The following is a 26,550-nucleotide window of genomic DNA, read 5'->3' on the forward strand; positions in this document are numbered from 1 at the left end:
TTCGAGTTTATTGACAGACTGAGAGAGAAATAGCATAAAGGCTGTTGTTACTGGTCGTACAAATGAGGGCCGTACTGCAGATTTTTGTGTGCGATAACAGACCGGAAGTCGTTGAATTTCCGCAAACTTGACTACAGTGATGGGACAAGAACGCGATTCAAAGAAAGGAGGGATGACACTGAAGTGATCAGACAGAGGCAGAGAGCAGCGGCGGAACTGGGCTCCACTGGCAGAGACGAAGCGACGGTAGCGACGAGGACCGAGCCCGGGAGGAGAGCGCGGAGGACAGCCAGCCCGGCCGGCCGGACAGCCGCCCTCCATCTTCCGTTCCAGCGACCTCCGTCGGAGCTCCGTCCGCATCGCCGCTCCAAGCAGAGCATCTTGGAAAAGGTAAACAGCCCGACAGCACCATCCCCTCCCCGGTTCGTTCCAGATCATCTTCCCCTCCGGGATGCTGCTGCTTTTCTTTTTTTTTTTTTTTTTTATCTTACTTTGCGGTATGGAGCCAGGGGTTTACACAATAACACATCAGCTTATTGTTTTCCATCGAGCAGAGCTTCCTGCAGACAAACCTGACGACTCCAGGCTCCATTTCCAGGGTCCTCATAGTCTGAGGCTGCTGGTCTGGTCCCTCTGCACAGATCAGGCAAATTATAATGACCACCGAGAGATAAAGTTAATCTCACATGATCGCTTGATCATGGCACATGTTAGTGGCCGGGATGTATTAGGCAGCAAAATCATTATTATTAGTACCTCAGAATTAAACCTGCAATAAGTAATTAATCAGTGATCAATTAAATTGAGCTCGATAATTTCCATCCTGACGATTAATATTTTTTGAAGGGCAATTTATCATAATCCATTTTACTTAATGGCTTCGGTTGTGTGAGATTCATTTATCGGCTTTCATGTGTTTTATTTTGTATATTTAAAATATCTTCCATTTGCAGAGTGGAGTTTTCTGCACAAAATTAAAGTTTATTAGTCTTCGAGAGGGCGAATTTTCATTGATCAGAAAGAGATCACTTGAAAAATAGTCTCAAAGACAGCGTTATCGTGTATCGCAACGATTTCTGAGACAATTTATCGTCCAGCAACATTTGCTATTGTGAAGGGCCTACTCAGAGCTGACCTTATAAGGAGAAATAAATAGTAAAAGTATTTGAGGGAGTTTGAAACGGTTCATATTATGTTGGCTAATTCAGAGCGTCTTCAAAAGCGCAGCTGTGGTGGGGAGTTCCTGGTCTGTATCTGTTAGAACTGACCAGAGGAAGGAACGATGGCTCACCGATAGAAGAGCCACAGCTTTTTACATGGGCCTCTAGATGCTAAAGCAGTGGTGGCTGGTGAAAAAAATCTTAGTGGGGTTGATGTGCCAGTAGATTTCTCTCCAGAATAATTATATAATATAGTTCAATTAGCTCAAAGTAAAAAGGTCTTTCACAATTAAATCACAGTCAAGAAAATGTAGCTTTTCTGACAACAAAAGAAAAAAAACATGAACCAAAAACCCGATAATGTCAAAATGAAGACTGATTTCTACAAACAAAGCCTATTAAGTAAAAATATTAACATAGCATAAGTGACTGCATGAATATTCACTGTAATGGCATTGCAGTGTCCAAATATGCAAGCCTGATTGAAACCTGTCCAGGCTCTGCTGCGATTACAGCCAATGGTGCATCTACTAAATACTGACTTGAAGTGGGTGAATATTTAACATTTTAGGTTAAATATTTTATTTAGTTGTCTTTATTTTTGCAGAAATCCATATTCACTTCGACAATAAAGGTTGTTTAAAAAATCTGAGTTGATTTGTGACGTGTAATCGAAGTTTGTTAAACTTAATTTGTTTATGTTTGTTTGACATGACAACTTAATGAACTTAATATAGTCACTCGAATAAACTTAATTGTATTACTTGTAACAAATTAACTCTTTTTTAAAGTGGATTACCTGTTTTCTGTTTTCAGTGTAATTTCTGAGTCAGTTTTAAAGGTAGATTTTCAGAGGATGTTTTTTGACTCTTATGTTTTCACCTTGTGCTACAGTTGTGTGAAAATTGCTCAGTGTTGCCGGTACATGCGCTTTGTTTGGTTACGTTCATGCAGCAGTAACTGGGATTCCACGTTCTTAGGTTTTTCTGAAAGTATTTTTTCATCATTTCTGCTCGGGCACAGAGCGGGCAGTCCTTCCTGGGAGGAAGAGATTTCTCTGCTGATTGTGACCCAGTTGGATTCAGAGGATGGACGTTTTGTTGGGTTTGCTTTTCCTCAGTTCTGCCGCTCTGAAGGCAGCTGGTAAGTTTCAATTTTCACACCTCTGAGTTATTAGACAGATTAATGTTTCTGCTGACAAACACACACATGAGCAGCAACAACTAATACACTCCTGAAACCTTACCGCACCGTTTGGAGGTATTTATTGCAATGATGATCGTAGTGACAATTAAATCATATTAGGTGAAGAGTTTCATCACTCTCCATGTTCCAAAAAATATGAATGTTTTCATGGTTCCTACACAGTCCTGAAAAATTTCCCAATCTGGTTAAGCAGGACAAAAGTAAAACGTTTCGTTTCTAGACTTTCTACTTTGTAGCATCTTCTAAAGGACAAAAGGTTAATAAAGAGTGCAGTTTTAATTTTACAGTTTTACACATTTGTTTTTTTTTTTGACGCACTGGCAGAATGCATGTTCAGAAATAAATATTAAGTTTTAAATTCATGTTGAACTCGAGTTGTGGTTCTGAAACCTGTTCTAAAATGCCAAAGATTTAAAACGTCAATTTTTAAGAATTTAAAAATGAAAGACAACAAAGTCAAGTTAATAGTGTAGATTTAACAACCACATTGCTCATGTAACAAGTTGCAGATTTAGAAACAGAAGTGATCTACATTAATTTATGTGACACAAAAGTATTAAAAATAGCCTCATGCCACACCATGAAACTTTGAAAATAACTTTTACCTCATGAAGTACAACTTTTACTGTAAGTCATGAGATAAAGGCAAAGGACCCTACAGTCATATTGATACTGATAAAAATATTTAGCTTCCTTTGTGAGATGCATTTGTTGCAAGCAAAGTTATGAAGGTAATTTTTAGCAGAAGAAACAAGATGCATGTTTTACGTTTGGATGTTTTCTCCCTCATTCATATCTTTTTTGGGTCTTCTACTCTTTCATTACCAAAAGCACCACTGCTGATTTACTCCTAATAGTGATAATAATACACCTACAGCAAAATTTTAACAATTGTAATTCTGATTTTTATATGACAAAATGAGGCAATGTTTGAGTACCTCACTGCACAAATTAAGGCGAGTGAGAAGTTTCCTCTGGAAAACATCTCACTAATGCGAACTAGCTTTTTTTTTCTTCTTTTTTTCTTTTTTTAACGTGTTATTAATATTGCACAACAAAGCAAAATGTGGAGATGTTTCTGATCCGCCTTGTCCTTCTTGAAATCTGGTTTCCAGTAGGAAACGTGTGTGTGTCGGGTCACGACAGAGGACCAGTGTTTGAAGAGCAGCCAAGCAACTTAATTTACCCAGAGGGCTTGACTGAAGGCAAAATAACTCTGAGCTGCCAGGCTAGAGCCAGTCCACCCGCAACCTACTCGTGGGTAACACACACACACACACACACACACACACACACACACACACACACACACACACACAAATTTGTGTTTCTACCCATATTAAGACTGTGTTGACTTCCATTTATTTTTGGTTTTATTTTAACTGCGTTTATGCATGACCAACACATCGACATTTTTTCTTACCCTAACTGTACTTACTAACCCCAAAAGTGTGTAATTATGGAGTGATTGAAAACATTTCAGCAAATTAATAACCAGAAAGGTTCACATTTACTGTTATTGAGGTTTCATCCATATAACAACATGGATGAACACACACACAGCAGGATATTTAGTGTTTTTTACAAGGTATTTAAAGGTATTTTACTGTAAATTCAAATTGTATCCTTTTACTTAGTTTGTTGAAGTATCGGCATCCGATCGAAGGAAATACATCCTTCATCTTTTAAAAAAGTTTTTTTTTTAGTTTTTATGTCAAAACCTAAAAGTAGAAGAATTTCCTATAAAGTCTATTTCTGAAAAATGATGTTCTTCTTTCCAAAGTTAATGTAACATTTGTGGCTCTAAACAAGTTTTATTTAGATGCAGTCCAACTTTTCTACATCTGTATGGAGAACTAGTTAATGTCTGAGAGTAGCTGCGTTTCCATTACAAATGTGTGCAAAACTTTGTCACTATTCAGCTAATATAACAAAACACAATGTCAAAACAATTGCAGTGTTTCCATTAAGCAAAAAGCGCAATTAAAATCACACAATAAGTTTGTTCTCGTGATAAGTCATTACAAAACCATTATGATCCTCTAACTACTTCCTGTCATCTTCTTCTTCGTGGTTTGTGCCAGTAGAAACATCCTGTTGTTAATAACGTCACTCATGTGATACAAAAAATGTGTTTCCATTGTAGTTTTGTGAAAGAAACCGATTTGATTTGGCCAAAAACCCCCCCCAAAAAACTCACCTCATCCTAGCGCCAAAACTTTTGACCAAAAACGAGTTTTTTCAAAATTGCTGTGTTTCCACCAAGCAACTTTATTTTCCGAATGTCAAATTGCACAACTATCTGGTCAACAGACATGCAGCTAGTAAAGCACACCACCAGTTTAAATCTTGGAGAAGAAACTGACTGGTGGCCCATATAAAGTAAAACACGTGAAATTTGTACGTTTTGTTTTTATTCCGTTGACTCTGACCCTGCAGGTGGAAACTGAACGGCACAGTCCTGGAGCTGGGGTTGAGCCGGCTCACTCTGGTGGCTGGCAGCCTGGTGATCAGCAGCCCTGACAGTTCCCAAGATACCGGATCGTACCAGTGTCTGGCTAAGAACCCGTGTGGGACGATCATCAGCCGAGCTGCTAATCTCAAGTTTGGCTGTGAGTCAGACCTTTCTGGATGAGTTGCTCTTTGTTTAATTTAGTACCAAATCTTCATGATTTTAAAACATTATTCCTCCTTTAAGCCCTCCATGTATCAGGAGTCTTTGGTGTTTGATATTTCCACCTTAATCTCATCTTTCTTCAGACCTTCATGACTTCCCTCCTGACAGCAGGACGTCACAAACCGTGTTTGAAGGCGCCGGCACTTTCCTTGCCTGTCATCCGCCCCCACATTACCCAGGTAGCACCTCTGCTGCAGTGCTTCAGCATAATGCTGCCAACATTCACACTAGCCCAGCAAGTAATACTAATGTGTTACTTAGTATTACAGACACTTGGAACAGACATCTATTCCAAGTGTCTGTTGGAATAGATAATAAACTGGACATGATCCCTGTTTTTGTAAAATCTAATATATTTTTTTACTTTCTTAGTGGAAATGCAAACCTGTGAGCCCCGTTTGAGATCACCATGACAACCCTGACACTTGCATATGTCTTATTACCTATATACTGTCATATGTGTGACGTAAATCACCATGTGCAAAGTACCCTTTGACATTTACAAGTCATCAGAAAGCAGCTGTACTAGTACGAAGTCACGTTTTTAAGTTCTAACATAAAAATACATTTTGAAGTTCTTTTCATTGGAACCATAACAGAGTAAATTAGATGTATGTGTCTGAAAAATGAGTTGTAGGTTAAAGCTGTTGGGTAAAAACCTTCAAATTCTTTGGACTAAGAGCAAGTAGCAGCTGAAATGCCCTTAACATGCAACTCTCTGTAACCATAACCCCACATAAGTGATCAGTGTAATTCCTGATTGCGATATCTTTCACCGTGTATCGCCTCTTTGTCTTCTGCAGCTCTGTCCTATCGCTGGTACTTCAACGAGTTTCCCAACTTCATCAGAAAGGACGACGGACGCTGGTTTGTGTCGCAGGTCACTGGGAACCTGTACTTGGCCAAAGCAGAGTTAAATGACACTGGGAACTACTTCTGCTTTACTACCATCAATATGGACATCAGCACCAAAAGCACTTTTAGCAAGGGCAGCCTGCTCACTGTAATGCCAGATGGTAAGATCACCGGATGTCTTTCTGCTACTGTGGTGCAATAATTATGTTGGTTGTTTTTCAGTTTTAGGATTCAAGCATGCATTTTTATCAGAATGTACACATCAGGTGTGTGTCTGGGCGTGTGTGTGTGTGTGTGTGTGTGTGTGCAACACAACCAGCCACTTTGTCCTGTGAAGCTGATCACCTGACATAAAAAGATAGATTTCAACAGTCATAGCCACGTTGTTGAAATTTTACAGCTGTTGAAATTTTACAAAAGTTGCATTAAGAGTCCAGGGTAACTTACAACATCAGTGAACAGACTGGATTGGTTGAAAATTCCACACACAAACAATAAGAAAGGATTCAGTATAAATACGCCCCACTTGGTATGAAAGATTTTTGAATGACATAAAACTTTTATTTTGAGTCCAGTTTGATGATGAAGTTTTGATATTTGCCACTTTTCCACTACCAACGAATTGGCGTCCAAAGTGGGGCCTGGAAGTTTGGTTCTGAGAAATCGGAGAGCAGAACATTTCTGTCTCAGTTTTGAGAAAGTTTAGTATAAAGAACATTTATGACTCTTCAAATCCTCCAGAGCTTTTATTGTGACTGATGTTTCATGTCTGTCCATATTTATAGTGATTTTAAAGAACTTTATTATTCATGTAATTGGATCAGAATTTTGATAATTTTTCGATGTCAAAGCCCCAACTAATTCTGCACCATTAAGTGATCTGTTTTGCTTTTCTTTTTCAGCCAATCCCAGGAGGTCAGCACCAAGCATCAGACTGCGCTTCCCAGCGGAGACTTACGCCCTTGCTGGACACACCGCCCAGTTGGAATGCTTTGCGAACGGAAAGTACGTTTTCAACAAGAAATTAGAGAATATTCTAGAAGAACTTTAATGGAGACATTTTTAACTCAACTCACCTCTAACTTCATTTTTTAGAGCAGAACAGAACTTGATCAGAGGGTGGATAAAAGCAAAGAATCTGTAAAAATACACGACTTATTCAAAACACGGTACAATATAATTCTTTTTTTTAGGAAGCCTAATTTGCACACTGTACATGGAACAGGAATTTATATATATACTTTGTATATTATTAAAATGAAAATACATTTATTCTCAAAATTTCTGTAAAGTTATATGTCAACACTATAGTGGTTTATATACTATGTCAGTGCAAGTCACTAAAATGATAAGGAAGGAACTTTTTTGGTAATTACACTAATACATTTCAATTATGAAAGAAGGGAAATAAATAAACAAAATGATAATATAAAAATCCATCCATCCATCCATTTTCTGTTCACCCTTGTCCCTAATGGGGTCGGGAGGGTTGCTGGTGCCCATCTCCAGCTACGTTCCAGGCGGGAGGCGGGGTACACCCTGGACAGGTCGCCAGTCTGTCGCAGGGCAACACAGAGACATACAGGACAAACAACCATTCACACACTCACACCTAGGGAGAATTTAGATATACCAATTAACCTAACAGTCATGTTTTTGGACTGTGGGAGGAAGCCGGAGTACCCGGAGAGAACCCACGCATGCACAGGGAGAACATGCAAACTCCATGCAGAAAGACCCCGGCCGGGAATCGAACCCAGGACCTTTTTGCTGCAAGGCAACAGTGCTACCAACTGCGCCACTGTGCAGCCCTAATATAAAAATACTTTATAAATTTCTAAATTATAAGAGAGATTGAAAGTAAGCACTCAGATGGTCTTTAACACATTAAACATTTAACTTAAAAACAATAAAACTGGAGCTTGTTTTTATTTAAGGTTGCTCCGATTATTGCAGCAGTGGTAAAATAAAATGAAATCAGGCAGCAGCGTCTTATGAAAAATGTGGTAAAATGGGTTTTAGCTCAATTTCTCATATATAGAACGACATATATGCAACACATAGGACCTCTGTTTATATAAATATGTACTGTTTTATTAAAAAAATATAATTTTATTTAGAAACAAATTCATATATAGAGAATGACTTCGTTCACAAGGAGTAATTCTCCTCTTGTGAAAGTAAATCTGTGCAGTAGGATCAGTCGTATCAGAGACCTGCTGACTCAGCATGTTCAGACCTAAATGAGGAGAGGCTCCGTCGGAACATCGTCACTGAAAGATCTGAGTTATGCAGAAACTGTTGGTTCCTTTAAATTGCGACTAAAAACATTTTGATCACAGATTCTGAACGATGAAATGTTTGCCTTTGTTAAGCACAAGGGTAAAGACTCAATTTGGACACAAAGTTTTCTTTATTATTGGTGTTTTGACCATTGTACGTGATGTTTAGAAGTTTTACTGCTTTCTTTTCCCACAGATCAATGTTGTTTTCTTGTTGTCTTTCCTTTGATGTCCTGTGAAGCTCTTTGCCTGGGTTTTAACATGAATGTTGCTCTATAAATAAACTGGCCTTGTCTTAATTATGGAATTTGTAGCAATCCAGCAGCCAGTCAGGCGTAATGATGCCCCCTGCAGCTTAACCGTAGAAATGAAACGCTATCATTCAATTCAAATGAAAAACCCACCACTTTGGCTTGTGAGTTCAGTAGCTTCACAACTTCATAAAGTTCCTGGATAAGCTTCAGACATCCATTAAAACCTGCGTTTTAATCCAGACTCACTTGCCATCGCTTCAGTGACTGAGCAGTTATTCGTGACTCACTGATTTGTTGGTTTTCTGACTGTAAGTATGTCTAAATTCTTTTGTATTTTTCAGTCCAGTCCCAAAGCTTCGGTGGAGGAAGGTCGATGGTTTAATGCCGTCCAAAGCAGGTCTACTACACTCTACACAGAGTCACACCCTCACCCTACCTGAACTCTCTTTTGATGATGAGGGAATTTATGAGTGTGAAGCCTATAACTCAGAAGGACGTGACACATTCCAGGGACGCATCATTGTGCAAGGTACCACGCATAGAAGATTGTAGTGAAATATGCCATTTATCTGGGGTGTCTTGTCTCTGTTTGACCAGCCTCTCCGTCTCTCTCTCTCTCTCTCTCTCTCTCTCTCTTTCTCTCCATTCCTGCAGCTCAGCCGGAGTGGTTGCAGGTGATGAGCGACTCGGAGGTGGAGATCAGCTCAGAGCTTCACTGGAGCTGCTTAGCTGCTGGAAAACCTCGACCCGCTGTCCGCTGGATACGCAACGGATTGTTTCTCACCACACAGGTAACACAACAGAACCTCTGTCGATCATTTCTGCTCCTTTCGATATCCTGTTTTAGATATTTTGTTTCTGAGCTCAGAGAGTCCTGATTTTACGTCATACTTCCCTGGTGAAATTCTAGTTTTAAATAATTTACAGCTACATTTAGGATGGATTGATCAGGACTACCGCTGCTCTGGCAGAACAGCAGTGAGCTTCTTGGTTTTTATCCATAACTAAATTAGCTCTTGCTCAGTCGCTTTGCTGTTCAGTTGAAGACAGTACTGACAATTACTTCACTCTTTCCTTCACGTTATTTGGTTCATGCTTCCTGTCGTGAAAAAGGATCGGGTGATGGTGAACGGAGTGCATCTGAAAATCAGCAACCTGGCCCTGGAGGATTCAGGGATGTACCAGTGTGTGGCTGAGAACAAACACGGCACTATTTATTCATCTGCCGAGCTGAGGGTCCAAGGTAAGAGAGGCAATGCAGTCAGAGACATTTTTAACCGCACACTCGGACAAACCGATAAAGTGAAGTGTGAAATTTTTTAAGGATTTTATGCCAGTCAGAAACACCCAATCAGAGCCAGGAGGAGGGTCTTAGAGCTGTCAGTCAACCTTCTGCACTCGTTGCTTAATGTGCTGATGGCAGAAAACAACTTACCTTTCCAGGAAAACTCTTTATCCGCCATCATTGTCAGGTATGCTAACTAGCATTAGCATTCATGGTAGGCTGTGCTATCAGGACTAAACTGTAGCAAAGCAGAGAAGAAGGAGGAGGCTGTGAGCAGCCCATACTCAAACTGACTGATTGCAATAAGACCCTCCCCTTGGCTCCGATTGGTCGTTTCTGACAGTGCGTTGTATTTCAGCAGATGGCTGTAGGACCACAGGAAAAACACAAAGGAGCTTGATTTTTTTATTTTTTATTAACGAAACTCCCCCAGGTCGGCTACAGATGTTTAAAAATGCTTGTGTTAGGCTTTTAAACACCATGTGAACTCTCTCTCTGTGAGTTGGAGAACTGTGGACTCAGTTGTCTTTTTAAAAAAAAAAAAAGCAGCTCTTTGTAAAATGGGGTAATGCTCTTGTCCATTCGTTTGTTACTCTGGAGTTTCGTTTTGTATCTTGTCATTGAAGTAATTTTAGCCTTACAACATTAAACCCACTTCTGTTACCTTTTCTCTTTTTCATTTGCTTCTAATACTTTTTGTGCACCGCTGTTTTATACTGTATAATTTTATAACTTACTGTGAATCATCTTTTTTTCTTTTTTTTTTTTTTTTATCTGGGAAAGGAGTTGCATAAATAAAATGTGTTTACACACTGAATGACGCTGCATTCTGACTTCCTGCATGCCGTGTCCCTGTTCCAGTCCAGGCTCCGGATTTCAGGCTGAATCCGGTGAGGAAGCTGATCCCGGCGGCCAGAGGCGGCCAGGTGGTGATCGAGTGTCGCCCTCGTGCGGCACCAAAGCCCATCCTGTTCTGGAGCCGTGGGACGGAGCTTCTGACCAACAGTAGCAGGTACCAGACTGTAGCAGAAACAGGAAAACATACATTGTTGCTCCCAGGCAGAAAAAAGACAAACATTTCTGAGATTTGATTTTTTTTCCCCCTTCGACATTCCACAACAACGTCTTACAAAGTCATAATGCTGAAGGCAAACTTTGGTGCCTTCAGCGGAGTATTACGGTATATAAAAAGTTGTATATTACAGGGCACAACCATTTTCCTGCTCACACTGCCATACTCTGCTAATCATCAGAAAAGAAGTTGATCTTATGCTAAATCGAGTCAGATTTGAAAAAATCTACATATTGTCAGACATTGAAATTTCATAATAAATTAAAAAGTCTTTTTTTTTTTTTTTTTTTTACCGATAAATAGATGATATGAAAATAAGACAGAAAACTGTGCTTATATCTGTTAGCAGAGCTCTGGTTATCCAGCTGTGTGTTTGTGTTTTACGCTTTGCGTTTGTCTCCTCCCAGAATCACAGTAACTCCAGATGGCACGCTGTGGATCTACAACATCAGCCGGGCAGATGAAGGAAAATACACCTGCTTTGCTGAGAACTACCTGGGCAAAGCCAACAGCACCGGACACCTGTCTGTTAGAGGTAAACTGTGGCTTCACGTCTCAGTGATGCCTAACACTCTGCACTCTGGCTGGGTCCCTGTTGCCACTTGAAGTTCATCCAATTTGTTTGCCGCAGATCTAATGTTGCCCATTATCATTGATGGAAGAGATGGTTTGAACTCTGCTGCTATATCTAGGACTGTAGTTCAGCTACTATGTGAGCTTTTGAGATGCTAATCAGATGCTACCTGTTGTGTAAGAAAAACACTTTGTTGCTGTAATCAACAGATCATGACAACTCATTTGTGATCTGTGACTAAATGTTGACCAAACTTTTCAACATTAGCTTCATCCGACCACAAACGTCGCCTCAAAAAATGTTGTAGCTTTTTCCCTAAGTGCATTTATTCAATCTCTAATCTGGCTTCTGCTTCTGTTTCATTTTGAATAATGGCCTCCTCCCTTCTGAGTGACTTTACAGCGAACACAGGACTTGTTCAATTTAAATATTAGCAACTGCTGATAATTGGCATACTGTGTTGATGACTGTCTGAAAATCAAGGCCTGGTCCTAGTTTGCATGGAATATATTTGCAACAAATTGGAAACTTTAGGAACCATCTGTGTAAGGCTCCGTCATTTACATATACCTAGATTTTTTTTATTATTTTGCAGATTAAAATGCCAACCAGGTTTGGTTCAATACTTGTTTCTATGCCACTCTTCTTACTGTGTTTCCGTCTGTCCCAGCTTTTGCTCTCAGGAACGAGAAGATAACTAACGATCCCTAAAGAGAGAATCTCTACCTCTTGCACTTTGCTAGCCCAGCTCAATATTATCTCTTCACATTTACAGACATGTATTTAACTTGCAGATGCCACCAAAATCACACTGGCTCCCTCCAACGCTGACATCAACCAGGGGGAGAATGTGACGCTGCAGTGCCACGCCTCCCATGACCCCACCATGGACTTGACCTTCACCTGGGCCCTCAACGGGGTTCCGCTGGACCTGGAGAACTCGGCTGGGCCGTACCAGCGGGTGGAGGCGGTGAGCGCCGTGACCCAGAGCCTCATAACCTCATCTCTGTGGCACAGCCTGAAGTCCTGATTGTAGAAGGACGTTTCAGTCTGCTGTGGGATCCTCATTCTTTTATGATCCATTTGTCATGATTAGGCCTGTCACGACAACAGACTGTATCGGACGATAATTGTGCCAAAAATGATTGTAATTCATAACAATATTGTCATTTTGACCCCATTTTCAACTAATATGACGATAACGGCATAATAATCCAAGTACCCCTCAGCCTGTCGCAATACATTTTACTGGATGATAAATTGCTCTAGAAATTATTGTGATAAACGATAATATTATTGTTTTCAGACAATTTTCAAGAAATATATTTGTAATGACATAATAATTCAAGTGTGTCCCCGTAAACACAAATAAACATTAATTTTGTTAAGAACACTTCACACTGGAACTGGAAGACATTTTATTAAATATCCAAAATAAAGCAACCAAACGCAATTTAAAAAATAAAGGAAAGGAGAGCTACACACAACTGAAACCATAAATAAAACGGATTACGAAGTCTCTGTAAACCAAATTCCCCTTCAAAAGATATGAATCATCAGAATGAAAAATATTGAGGTCATTTTAATTAATTATGTAATTGATTAATTGCTTATCCGACAGGCATAGCAGGCATGGTCATGATTGAAGGTGACAAGGTAGAGAAATTGCAAAGAAAACATATTCTATGTTAGCACTCTGCTGCTGATTTCTGTTACACCACACCTGGAATTCACAGCACAGTCAGCGCTTTCATTACTGTTCTATTTTCAAGTATGGCCCTTCTATGAATAAGAATAAAATTACACTATACATCACACAAAGGATTCAGCTGCATGTGACTAAAATAGAACGCTTGGTGACTTTACAGCAAAGAACCTTCACAGGAGATGCTACATCTGATTAGTTTCTTATTTCATTCATTTGTACTGAAATATTTTTAATGTACTCTTAAAGGCAGATGCTCTAAGTGCACCACTAGCTACATTTTCCGCTACATATGGGCGCGAAACATTTCTGATATATTCCGCTAATTTCGAATCGCCCCCTTCCTCCCCTCTGGCGCCCTCCGAGATTTTGTAACTGCGGAGTTGCGCAGTGACAATCACGCGTGAACAAACTTGTTCAAGGGATAAGTCATTAAAAACATATCATCCATGCTCCAGCTACTTCCGGTCTTTTTCTTCGTCTCGTCCGCCTGAAGCAGCCGTCGGGATGTTGATCACGTGACTCGTGTGACGCGATACAGATGAAAAACCACCTCATTCTGGCGCAAAAAACCAAATTCGATAGAAAAACAAAAAAACAGGTGTTGTTTTTTCCGAAATTGCCGTGTTTCCATTAAGCGAATTAATTTTTGTAATTCCTCTTTGCGCAATTATACATTTGATGGAAACGCCGCTAGTGACTTCGCAGATTGTTTTCCGTCGCCAGAGCAGAACCTACAGTAACTCCCGATGTACTCCGTCTGTCCCTCTGTCCTTTCAGAAGGAAAACATCGGCGACCTGCTGATTGTAAACGCTCAGCTGAGTCAGGCCGGAATATTTACCTGCACAGCTCAGACTGTGGTGGACAGCGCTTCTTCTTCTGCTAAACTGGTTGTGCGAGGTGAGTAACATCAGAGCTTCTAACACCTGCTTGAGTTGGAATGTTTAATGATGTTGAAAGTGTTGGGAAATGAGACAGTTTCAAAGTAACATGTTGATAATGGCATAATAATGCAAGTTCACCCTCTCAAAGATCAACACACGTCCATGTTGTAAAGAACACTCCTCACTGGAACTGGAAGACATTTTAAATATCCAAAATAAAACAAACAAAATCCCACACGCATCCAAATCCACAAATAAAACGGATCATTTATCTGTAAACAAAACTGCTGTCAGGAAAATATTAATGATCAGAATGGAAATAATCAGGCTCATTTTAATTTACCATGCGGCTGATCGGCTCATCTCTATTGTTTTAGCATGTTTATGTTTGCAGTTTAAACACTAAACTCACAGCCATACAGCTTTAGCTGCGGTTTGCTCTACATGTCGACTGCTGTAAGATAATTTACTTACATTTATGTGATACAAGATTTTTATTTTTTTTTGCATCTGCTGCTGAATTTCTGCAGTTGCAGAGACAAATTGCTAACCATGTTGATTTGAGGCGTGGAGTCAAAGCCCAACTTCCGACTGATTCATGTGAATACTGTGGACACAACGTGCTGTTTTGGTGCCCAGGACCCCCAGGACCACCCGGTGGTCTGCTGGTGAAGAACGTGGCCGAGACGTCGGTGGAACTCAAGTGGAGCCGTGGCTATGACAACCACAGTCCCATCGGCAGATACGTCATAATGGGTCGATCGTCTCTCTCGTCAGAGTGGAGGAAGATGATGACAGGTGTGTGATGATGTGGCGTTTGGTCCAATGGGCAAAATGTCGTCATGTGCAAAATCACTTTTTGAGCCAGAAAGTGAGAGAGACAAATTTTCCAGAGGTTTGTTGAGCGATTTATCGTCCTCTCACATTCAATAGAATCTCTCCACTCCATTATTAGCAGCTACAATGTAGCTCCAAGGGACTTTAGTTCTGTAAACTACAGTATATATGAACAAAATGTCAAGTTTGAGCTTCCAAACTCTAGTTGACAATAACCCTTGAACATCTACAGTGTGAATAGCGAGATCATCAAGTGCCGAACGTTCAGTAAAATACCATTCCAGTGTGCAAATTATTACTTCACACAATAGAGTGGAAGTGACAGGGTAACAAGTAATAAGCCACGTCATTTCATTTAAAGACATGAACGTAGAAAGTGTCACAACACTTAACACATTGACCTTTTAGTCAAATGTGATGGCACAGAGGTAGAAAACGAAACCAATTGGGCTAACAAAAAAACCAGCCTGTCCTACCAAATAGAAATTAAAGACTTAAACACACAAATTAAGCAAATCATTGTTTACGTTTAAACAATAACTAAACATTTGTTTTACAAGATGTTAAAAAGTGTTTCTTCCTCCATGTTTTTTTTTTTTTTTTGCAAAACTCAATCATGAAGTGCAAAACTAAGAATCTTGATTAATGTTCTTAAAAGGATGTGTTCCTTTTAAAAATGCTCAAAAAATATGTCACATAAAAAAAACAACAACCTGCAAACAGTAAAAACTTGAGCGGACTTCCTAGTGACCTGGGGCCTCATGCATAAAGCGTGCGCGCAAAAAAAATGTGCGGCGCCATATTTTAAGCACGAGTCGGCATGTATAAAAATGAACTTTGTGTCAAAGTTTGCGTAAATATACGCACACTTTTTTACTGGCGTGAAAATGTGCGTCAGCCACGCAAACCTTTTCTGTGGACAATATCAAACTGCAAAGCGTCAAAACTCACCGAAATACACTGAAATCTGACGACATTCAGTTATTTAGACCAAGAAGCATCAAACCCGATGTTTTTCATGGTTTTAATATGTTATTGTTTAAACGTAAACGATGAAACTGAACCGCATTTATCCTCAGACAATAAGCTAACACGCAGACAAAATGAAGAAAATAAAAGTATGTGAAAACCTCGCTCGAATGTAAATAGTACTTTTCCTCAGTTTTTGTCTCATAAAGATGTAACGCATTGGTCTGTGCGCCGCAGCGCATGAAATGCATCTATGGGGTCATTTCATTCTCACTAAAAGAAGAAAACAGGTTTGGATCAGCAGATGAACTCAAACCTGCTGATTAAAAATAATAGTTTTAAGGTGATCAAGGTGTGTATGCAAACACACGTATATAAGTAGCTGGTGAGCCGCGTAATTGTGGAGCTTTGGCTCTGATGGAGAACATCGCCAATGGAAGGATTCAGATTGATTGATTGATCAGAGATCATATTGATCTGCTGGGAAATGTAGATGATGGTTTATGAGCGTTTAGATTAATCCAGACTGATCATCCTGGAGCTCTGAGTAAAACTTAAAGAAGAAGCCGTGCGGTACCGGTACCGGTCCAGCTGAAGTCATCCTTCAGTTGAGCTGCCCGCTTTGTGAATGCGCCTTTATGGACATGAAGCATCTCTATTCTGTAAATGTCCAACTCATGCACATGATTCTAGTATTTAGAATAATCGTCCACATTCCCACTCAATGACTCTCTGACTCGCTGTCTGAAAAAAAAAAATCCCGGCTGAACGCGCTGCTGTTCTAACAGGCATTTGCACGATCTCCATATTTTTTATGTTAAAACATTTTTTTTTAAATGTATTTTTATTTTTATGAGGTGACATTATGTGTCCTCAAAGCACCTTTCAAATAAAATATATAATAATTATTATTAGAAATACTTATACTGCTTCAAACTTGGATGTTGCCATGGTTATTGCTTCACCTGGTGGCAGACTTCCGGGTATTTATACTAATTTATGTATGTATTTATGGCGGCGACAGGGCGGACCAGCAGCTGCGCTCTAAATTTTTCCGTACTCCAAGTTTTAGTGTGAAAACTGCGCACTCTTCTATGCATGAGGCCCCTGAAACTATGTTCATTTTCATTTCCTCCATCTGTCCCGGACATTTCCAGTGAAGTAACGACTGACTGTCTGTGTTTTGATGTTTAGCCTTTGTGTCATCAGTACATCGCGATAAAATGTATGATTTTTTAAAAATTGGTATCGCAAATTATATGATGGGCCGTCCCAGCCATACATCTGCTATTCAGGCAGGGTGAGAAATGTAAAAGCGATGTGCTGTACAGCTACGTCCTTTGCTGTTGTTTGTGGTTATTTAAAGAGAGTCCAAATGTAACCCACTGTTCTTTAAAACAACAAAATCTTGACACATTTCTTTCTGTGTTCCACCTCGTCGTTCGAAATACGCCGTAAAGCCCATAGAAATAAACTCTTTAATGTTCACACCAGAACCAGCGAACATCGAGGGGAATGCAGAGTCGGCGCGGGTGACCGGATTGATTCCCTGGATGGATTATGAATTCCAGGTCATCGCCAGCAACATTCTGGGCAGCGGGGAGCCCAGCATGCCGTCCCACGTCATCCGCACAAAGCAAGCAGGTAACGTCCCAAAAAGAGACCCCAGTCTCACACCGGCGCCGTGGCAACCGTTTCAACGCAGAGTCATTTTTGCTGTAAGTGAAATTCTCTAGAGCGGCCTAGCCAAACCATTGAAAAATTATTAAACTTAACAAATAATTAGGATACATTAACGTTTGAGTAGAGACTCAAGAGTTGTGTTTGTGTTTTAGGGTTTTAAAACCATAGAAAGCCAACATGTTAGAGATGCCGAGGCTGGAGTTGCTCACCCAGAGCTAGTGAGGAAATAAATTACCGGACCTCTGACGACCAGAACTGTGCAGTTCTTAACTTCTGCAAATGTTAGGAAATATTTTGTTTCCAAGGCTACTTCTCCCTTAAATGCTTTAACTATTTTCCAGGCAGATTGTACTTTTTAAGCTAACGGCTAAGCTAGAGGTTTCACACCTTGTGTTCTATGTTCTCATGTTTGGATCACAGCACCTACGGTGGCCCCAAGTGGACTCGGTGGAGGGGGAGGAAACCGCAATGAACTGATTATTACCTGGACGGTGAGTAGCTGGTCTTCAGCTTTTGTGTTGTCCATGACTACACACTGTCTTATTATTCATGTGACATTCACAGTAGAGTGCTGCTCTGCAACAAAACCACATTTTATTTAATTTTCCCCCTTCCATTGAGGATTTACTGATAATATTTGAGAGAATGGGGTAGACCTTACAGGGTAACACAGGCACAAAGAAAGGCTGTGTAACTACAACTTGTCACATTAATAGCAACGTTTCACACAATGGTCTTAAAATTCCTGTTAATTTCACAAGTGACTTAATCAATAATCATATGCATACAATTTGGATTGTAATGATATCAAACAATTTTGACCAGAATTTAGTGGAAACTGTCATGTTTTGGCTTTTACGCTGCGATTCGTCCAACCACACATTTCCAGACGCAGCTGTGCTCAAAACGCCCCAGCAGTTTTACTCCTCACACTCTACTGGAGAAAAAAAGACCAATATTTCCATACAGGACAGACTTTCTGTTATTTAGTTCTGTACTCATAGAATGTATTGATTCAGAGGAGGATCTATACACACCGACTATAAAGAGCCTCACTCTTTATAGTCCATGTAGAAAAATTAATACATAGATTTTGTTTTTCATCTTTTATATGAAATTTTTCATTTTTAGCACCTCAGTCCCCAGATTGAATCTGGCATTAACCAAAAAGTGATTAGTGGGTGGAGTAGTTGTCTTGTAATTAGAAGGTTGTAGGTTCAGTGATCCGCCTTAATCTCGCCATGTCAATGTGCTCCAATTCACTTTATCTCCAAATTGCCTACCAATCTGTGTATTGCTGCGTAAACAGGGGTCAAGTGCCTTGTTTTGACAGGAAAAGCTCTCCATAAGTTTTGTCCATTCACAACTTTTATTTCCTCTCACCTAATCAAATCAGAACGTCTCATTGCACTAAAACTTTTCTTGCTCTTCTGTTGTCCACCCATGTTTAATCACTCAACATTTAACAATGTCATTAAGCTATGCTACAACTAAATACCTGATGACATTGAGTTCCTGCACAAGGATGCTGCCCCCTGCTGTCATCAGTTGCTCACAGACAATGGAGGAAGTGGCAAATTGTTTATTGGGGTATATCTTTCCATAATTAATGTGGTAAAGTTCTAGTACTTTAAAAAAGATAGTCTGGGCCACTTTGTGTGGGTTTGCAGTAGGCCAGATGGTTCTGGTGTGGCATATCTATTATATTCAGCAGTGGTTCAATGATGATGATGAAACCAGGTGGGGTGTTTCGGGGAACCACTCGTCGTCAAGGTTCCAGTCTCCAAGACGAACCAAACCAAGAACCAGACGAGGATTTTGGTATTGAGAGGAAGAGATTACGCAAGATTACACGCAGGCTTGTCACAATAAACAATAAATCAATTAATTGCATGATAAATTAAAATGAGTTCAATAATTTTTATTTGCATAATTTATCGTTTCTCTCTTTCTACCAAAAACTGGATGATAAAAGTCTCCATAATTAATTTTATTTGTGTTTTTCTGTTGTTTATTTTGGATATTTAAAATGTCATCCAGTTCCAGTGTTACATGTTCATTAAAATTTAAACTTTATTCATCTTTGAGAATGTGTTCTTACATTATTATGCCTTTACCATTATATTGCTTAAAAATAGTCCCAAAGCAACAATATTATCATTTATTGCAATAACTTCTGGGACAATTTATTGTCCAATAAAATTTGCTATTGTGACAGGCCTAATTACACAATTAATGGAGTCTTTAAATTATGTTTTGAGCCAGTTTGGCACAGAGTGATTGTAACAGATTGATCTTGGACCACTTACATCTTGGTCAGGTCATTCTCAAACTGCGGTCCGCAGGCGCCCCCTCGTGGTCCGCGAGGTACTGCATGGAAACGACCATTTACTTGCTGTAACGTGAGCTCAAAACTTAGCTTACCAAAAGATTGTGTTTAAAAATAATAATGGATAAATGACTTAAAACCGGATCACTCAAAAGAGAGACTGAAGATGGCAGAAATACTGAATGATCGGAGGAAGCCAAGTCATACGTGCTCAGATTATTGGCGTGACGTTCGTGAGAGATTCGATTCTTTTGAGCGAGTCTCTGTTGGTCTGAACTGTTCTGTTTTTTGCGACTATGCTTGCTTATAATGCTATGCTCTCACGTCAACAGCTAGCTATTTTTTTATTTGATTAAAAATGATTTAATCTACAAATAAATACAATTGACTGAAAATGGTGGATAACTTTTATATTTAATGGTGCAGAAGAGGATATTTGTTTCTCCCAAAGTAACTCGATTTTATTTTTCTTTTATTGTGTTTCTAAATTACAGGTAGCACCAAAATGTTATTAATGTATACAAACATTGGTAGTAAAGAACAACTTCTTCTTTTTTGATTTCCATGTAGTTGACATAATTGGAAAGTTTTGAATCCACACGTACAGAATCTGTAAATAACTCAAACCGACCCTGAGTAGATGTGTTCATGACTTTGTTGTGGCCAGTCCCATTTACAAAACAGCACCTCCCTTCTCACTAGGATGGACAAAGAAAACGACAATAAGAGACTAATATTTGAATTTAATGGACAGGCTAGTAATGCAAACAATAACAACTCCGTTGTTATCGCACTGACGCTTTGCCTTTCTTGTTCTTGCTTTGCCCTGAATCGTCCAGCCCATGGCCAGGGAGTACCAGAACGGGGACGGCTTTGGCTACATCCTGGCCTTCAGGAAGAAAGACACGCCACCGTGGTCGGAGGTGCAAATCCCGCATGTCGAGTCCTCCCGCTACGTCTACTACAATGAAAGCCTGACGCCTTACACTCCTTTCGAAGTAAAGATCAAAGCGTATAACCGCAGAGGTGAAGGTCCGTTCAGCCAGATCTCAGACGTCTACTCCGCAGAGGAAGGCGAGTCTTTCAGCTCAGCTTTGAACTCTCACCGATCATATTCTCGTGGATTCTTGCAATGTTTGATCATTTGAGATTATTAATAGATCTAATTTAAAGTGTGATTAAATGCATTGGAAGTTGGGCTCTAAATATATGCAGTGAGATCATTTTGGGGGGGGGAAACATTCACACAGGTATTGTCAAAGGACCACAAATGGCTCTCGGGCCACACTTTCTACATCCCTGCCATAGATGGTCATAGAAACTCCCCACTGTAAGACGAACAGGAAAATCCTCCTTTACATTGTCTCCAAGGGCAATGTTCTCTTCCACCACTAGAGAGCAGCCACAGCTTTGGCACAACCGTGAAATATTTACATGTTGTGTCAGTTTGTACATAAAAATAAGACCTTTATTTATCCAGAAGAAATTGCTTTTTTAACTGTGACTAAAGGAAGGTGACGGAGAAGGAGTTATAACATTGAGCAGCATTTAAAGTGACACAACTAGACAATATAAACATAAAAGAACCCAATAAACTAGTTATCGCTTGTTATCTGAGGAGATGAGAGTGTGTCTGGATTTCCTGCATCAGACTTAAAGGACAACAAGCCTGTTACAAAGTTTTAGGAGCTGATAACAAAATGAAGTTTGCAGATTGATTTGATCTTTGTCTGCAAACTGTCAGTGTATTAAAAAACACAGAGTGTAGTCAAGTCCGACTCCCAGATTTAGACATTCAGGAACCTTTTTTAAAGAAATCCCATCAAGGGTATGGATAGTTGATTGTAAATGGCTTTTTTTTTGTTTGTTTTTACCAAACCACATGACTTTGGTCTTAAAGGTATTTATCTGAAGATTTCAAAAGGATTGCACTGAGACTAAGTTGAAGTTGTTGGAAGACACAAGTAGAGAATTGTGTCATCAACATAGAACTGTATACATGAAACCACACCAGATTTAGCTGCTTTAGTAGTAAATTGGTCAGACTGGCGGGGTCAAGTCGTGACCCCTGTGGAACATTAGTTGGTATATTATAATTTAGTTTGCTTTATGACGTTTGTCGCCCCTCCGTAGAGCCAACTGTGAGACCTTCAGGCATCAACGCCACAGCACTGTCAGCCTTTGAGATCCAGGTGTCATGGGAACCCATCCAGCCGCTTAGCAATGGCATCCTAAGAGGATATGAGGTAAGCAGCTTCACTCGCACTAACATGGCTGCAAATCAAATGCCATGGTCATTTCTGTGTGTTTACATGGGAAAACCAGCCCCCAAAGCAGAGCAACCTGTACCAAATAGTTGAAGGGGGTTTTATAGTCAACAAGTTGCCCAGTCAGGGCAGCGTCAGAGAACCGAGGTGCATTTGGCAACCAAATATATGCATTTGTTAGTATGAACCGTTTCAGTTTCTGGTAATCTGGTGTAATTTCTATGAAAGGAAAGTTGTTTGATGAAAGAGCCAGCAGGATAATAAATCACTATCTGTTCTCTCAGACCGTTTTCATTGCTGCTTATGCAGATAAATTGCTTTGATCTATTGTAAAAGGTGGACTGATTGTTTATTACTCCACATTGCCATAATCCAGGCTCACATTATCAGCTTTTTTGGTTCCAGTCCAGTTCAGAGCAAAGGCAACATTTTTATTAGTGACATGAAAGCTGATGTCAGCAGCTGATTACTGGTTGATAAGATTTATGACAATCAATTTTTATTTTCCTGTTTGTCAACCTCAGCTGGTCATTACGTGCGCACTGCAAAAGCACAAAATTTCACCCAGCATTTTTGGTCTATTATCTAGCGCAAATATCTTAGTACATTTTAAATAAGACAAAACTGACTTACAAGTAACTTTTCAGCAAGATATAGAAGCTTGTTTAAAGTACACAATTTCTTAATATTGATGAAGTATTTGTTCCATTAGAAGATTATTGAACTTAAAACACTGAAAAAGATTCTTATTAGTGAAATAATTTGCCATTGGAACTAGAACGTTTTCATCAATATTAAGGCATTATTCACTGAAATGAGCTCCTGTATCTTACTGGAAACTTACTTATGAGTTAGTTTTGTATTATTTCAACTGTATTAAGATATTTGCACTGGAAACTAGACCAAAACTACTGCATAAGATGTTGTGTTTTTGCAGTGCAAAGACTGGAAAACCCTAACTACGAACGAAGGGGCAGAGGAAACCTAAGTGTCTGCGTTCTGTGTTTGTCCTCAGATCCGATACTGGCGGCAGCACGAGAGAGAGGCGGCCGCGGACCGGGTGAGGACGGCCGGGCTGCAGCCGACGGCCCGGGTGTCCGGCCTTCGACCGAGCACGCGGTACAACGTGGCCGTTCTGGCGTACAACAGCGCCGGCACGGGGCCTCCATCGCCTCGTACTGCCGTCACCACCAGGAAACCACGTACGGCCGCAGTTCTCCAATAGCAACGCATGCATTCCAGTCCCAACACCACTCAGGCCTGGAGAGCTTTTTTAGGCTTTCACAAAGTGACTTTACCTAAAATCCAGTATACAGTTATTCTGTTCGCTTTGCTACTTCGGCTTCCTGCAGTTTTAAAAAACAAAATCTTTTTTATTAGAGCCAAACAAACAAATTACAATACACAATTCTTATTGCACCCATCAACACACTTAGAAAATCAGAAATACAATGCACCAGTTTCAGCCCTTCTTGGTTGCTTTTTCAACAAAATGAAAACATTTTTTTATTGAAAATGAAACTAGAGAACAATCCCAACCAAGCCAGCCAAAAAAAAAAGACAACAAAAAAACAAAGCGTTGTTTTGTGCATGTTTCTTTGAGCATTGAAAAGACAAATAAATTACAATTAGTAACAAAAATTGTACAGAAGTGTAAAGCTAATTGTGATGACAGTCTGGATGTTTCCTGGTCACCTCTAGTCAGGGCAGACTTTCTATACCTTAGCTGTATATATATAATACCTTATGTGTATATGATATATACGTCATATGTATATATATATATATGTACAGTATATATATATAACTCTGAATTTGAATCTCTGAGCAAATACAGCCCAAATGCAAATTTTCTTAACTTTGTCGACTCATCAGAAAACTGGATCGTTTCTGCCATTTTCCAAACCTGCCTTAGTTAATTTTAGTATTTTATATATAATATTTTTAACACCTGTGCTTCAATTTCAGCTCCCAATCGTCCTCCGGGCAACGTGTCAACTGAAACCAAAGGCTCTGAAGTAACGCTGAAGTGGAGTCATGTGACGGCGATGCACAACGAGTCAGCCGTGTTGGGCTATAAGGTCAGTTCTCTGAACACAGGAAGTCTAACTGGTCAGCACTGACCTCAGCTGCAGCTCAAAACAACAACAGGACAAAGGAATTTCTTCCATTTTGGTTCGTTTTAGTTTTATGCAAATCTTCTGTTTCCAAAATGCTCTCCTGTCCCTGTAGCGAAAGTAAATTTTTATTTCAGGAGACTTTACAGATGCATTCATGTTGAAGATCCTGCCTCGCCGTTTCCCTATGAAGCCTAATGTTGTTTTTTTTGTGTGTGTTTTTTTTAAGAGCTGCTTGCGTTGCTATTTTTCAGATTCTGTACAGACACGAAGACCAGACTGTAATAAAGTTCCTGGACAAGTCGAAGACTTCAGTGACCCTGCCGCTAACTAAAGACTACGGCTACACGCTGCTGGAGATCCGGACGTGGGGCGAGGGCGGAGACGGGCCGTCCCATGAGGTTATCGTGTCCCAGGACCCCGGTAAGATGTGACAGCCTGAGTGACATCTTTCACTATTGAGAAGTAAAATGAGATTATTAGAGGAAGCAGAAGAAGTTACCATGAACACCCACTCTTCTTTTTCTGCTTTAAACTGTTTTCCCCATTTTTCTCCTTTTTTCCATCCATCCATTTTCTAACACCCTTGACCCTAGTGGGGTCAGCAGGGGCGCTGGTGCCCATCTCCAGCCAATGTTTCGGGCGAGAGGCCCTGGACAGGTCACCAGTCTGTCGCAGCTTTCTTCTTTTTTATACCATATCTGTGTCCTTTATGTTTGAAATAAACTAAACGCAAATTTGAATAAATAAAATTTTTTTTTAGATATATATACATATAATCTGTAACACTCTGCTTGTGAAAGAAAATCTAACTATCATTCAAACAACAACGCTGAGAGCCACATTACCAGACAGGACATGGTAAAAAAAACCCAGAAATGGACAGCAATAAATCAAATAATCACATGATAAATTAAAACAAACTCAACAGTTTCCATTTGGATGATTTATCATTTTTTTCTTTTCTCTCTTTCTGTCCAAGATTTCATTGATAAAAGTCTTCACTCTGTTGCTTTGGTCTCAATTGTCCCATTTTTCGAAGGACAATTTTGTTTTCAGACACATCATAATTCAGTTTATTTGATATTTCTGTTGTAGTGTTTGTGTTAAATGTTAATTAGAATTTAAAGTTTATTGATCTTTGAGAATGTGTTCTTGCATTATTTTGTCATAACCATTATGCTACTTGAAAATGGTCTCAAAACAACAATATTATCGTGTATCGCAATAACATCTGGGACAATTTATCATCCAGCAGAATTTCATCTTGTGACAGGCCTATTTGTACCAGTTTTTAGCTTTTAACAAATTTTTGTCTGTTGTACCTTTGGCAAGTCAAAATACAAAAAAACCAAAAAAAACAACAACTTAAGAACAGTTGACTGTATGTAGATCCATCTCTGTGAGTCTGAATACTTCAGTTTAAACCAAAAAGCTGAGACTCTTTCCTCCATTCAGCCCCACAGACACAGAAAAACACTCTGACCCACACTGAGCCGTGCTGCTCTCTCTCTCCATTTCACAGGAACCGGAATGATGGTGCAGAAGGACGCCTCCTCCGCCCTGACCAGCTCCCTCCTCCACATGGCCACTGGCCCGGTTCTGTTGGCCCTCAGCCTCCTGTGATCCTGTCTGTTACTGTTAGTGAAGCGAAGGCTGCAGGTGGACTTTAGATTTCATTCCTAATAATAACAGTTTTAACATCTCAATGCAGTGGAGGGAACCAGAACTTACCGCTCTGGGTTCTTTATGAACATAAGCTCTTAAGGTACAAACAGAACCGAGTGAGTGGATGGTCAGCATTGTTAACTTCTAGATGTGTGATCTGAAATTCACTCTAAGAGCAGCTATCTACATTGTTTAATTTGGCAAAAATCTTTCATCTGCTGCAGTTGTTTTCTGCATGCCAGGTCTCACTGTCTTCCTGTTATCCTGGACATGCATGAAGCAGCGTAACCCGACGGAATGAAGGCTGCATGTTGTTCCCTCCATCCCCTCGTCTCCACCCCAACACCGCTGCAACTCCATCTTTAGAGAGGAGGGTCTTAATTGTTTCTGCAAAACCAGGGACTAAGCACATGCTTTAAACTGGTTAAAGTTGAGTTGAAGCTTTTAACTTTAAAATATTTTTATATATATATATATATGTTTTGTTTTTTTACTTTTTGCCCTAATAAGCATGGCATTTCTGGGGTTAATATGGTTTCACTCTGCATTCACAGATATTTTAGGGAGGATGATTGGACAGCTGGGGCGGTCAGCTCTAAAAATATTGTGGCCATTCTGAAACCAAGAAAATCAGAATTTTGTACTCTGATGAAAACGAAGAGTTTTGTGTAACAAACCGCTGTAGCCGCCAGGTTAGTGCCTCAGCACGGCAGAAGAAAATGATT

At 39.8% G+C, this 26,550-nt stretch overlaps 1 protein-coding gene across 2 annotated transcripts; it reads left to right on the forward strand.

The window, feature by feature from the left end:
* Nucleotides 1–48: 48 nt before the first annotated feature.
* Nucleotides 49–26,424, forward strand: cntn2 (contactin 2). 2 transcript variants are annotated; one of them, XM_028003637.1, is made up of 23 exons: nt 49–390; nt 2,178–2,303; nt 3,482–3,623; nt 4,806–4,978; nt 5,127–5,222; nt 5,847–6,059; nt 6,801–6,903; nt 8,776–8,963; nt 9,089–9,225; nt 9,548–9,677; nt 10,581–10,731; nt 11,199–11,326; nt 12,160–12,335; nt 13,851–13,971; nt 14,595–14,753; nt 17,256–17,405; nt 17,865–17,935; nt 20,613–20,847; nt 21,907–22,019; nt 23,056–23,242; nt 24,009–24,121; nt 24,412–24,580; nt 25,683–26,424. In XM_028003637.1, the coding sequence occupies exons 2-23, from the start codon at nt 2,249–2,251 to the stop codon at nt 25,781–25,783; spliced, it is 3,111 nt and encodes a 1,036-aa protein (XP_027859438.1). In that variant the 5' UTR covers nt 49–390; nt 2,178–2,248; the 3' UTR covers nt 25,784–26,424. The 2 variants fall into 2 exon arrangements, with proteins under 2 accessions (XP_027859438.1, XP_027859437.1); XM_028003636.1 differs by having other exon boundaries at nt 2,184–2,303.
* The last annotated feature ends 126 nt before the right edge of the window (nt 26,425–26,550 follow it).

This window comes from Xiphophorus couchianus, chromosome 20, assembly GCF_001444195.1.
Source record: "Xiphophorus couchianus chromosome 20, X_couchianus-1.0, whole genome shotgun sequence".
NCBI classification, from domain to species: domain Eukaryota; kingdom Metazoa; phylum Chordata; class Actinopteri; order Cyprinodontiformes; family Poeciliidae; genus Xiphophorus; species Xiphophorus couchianus.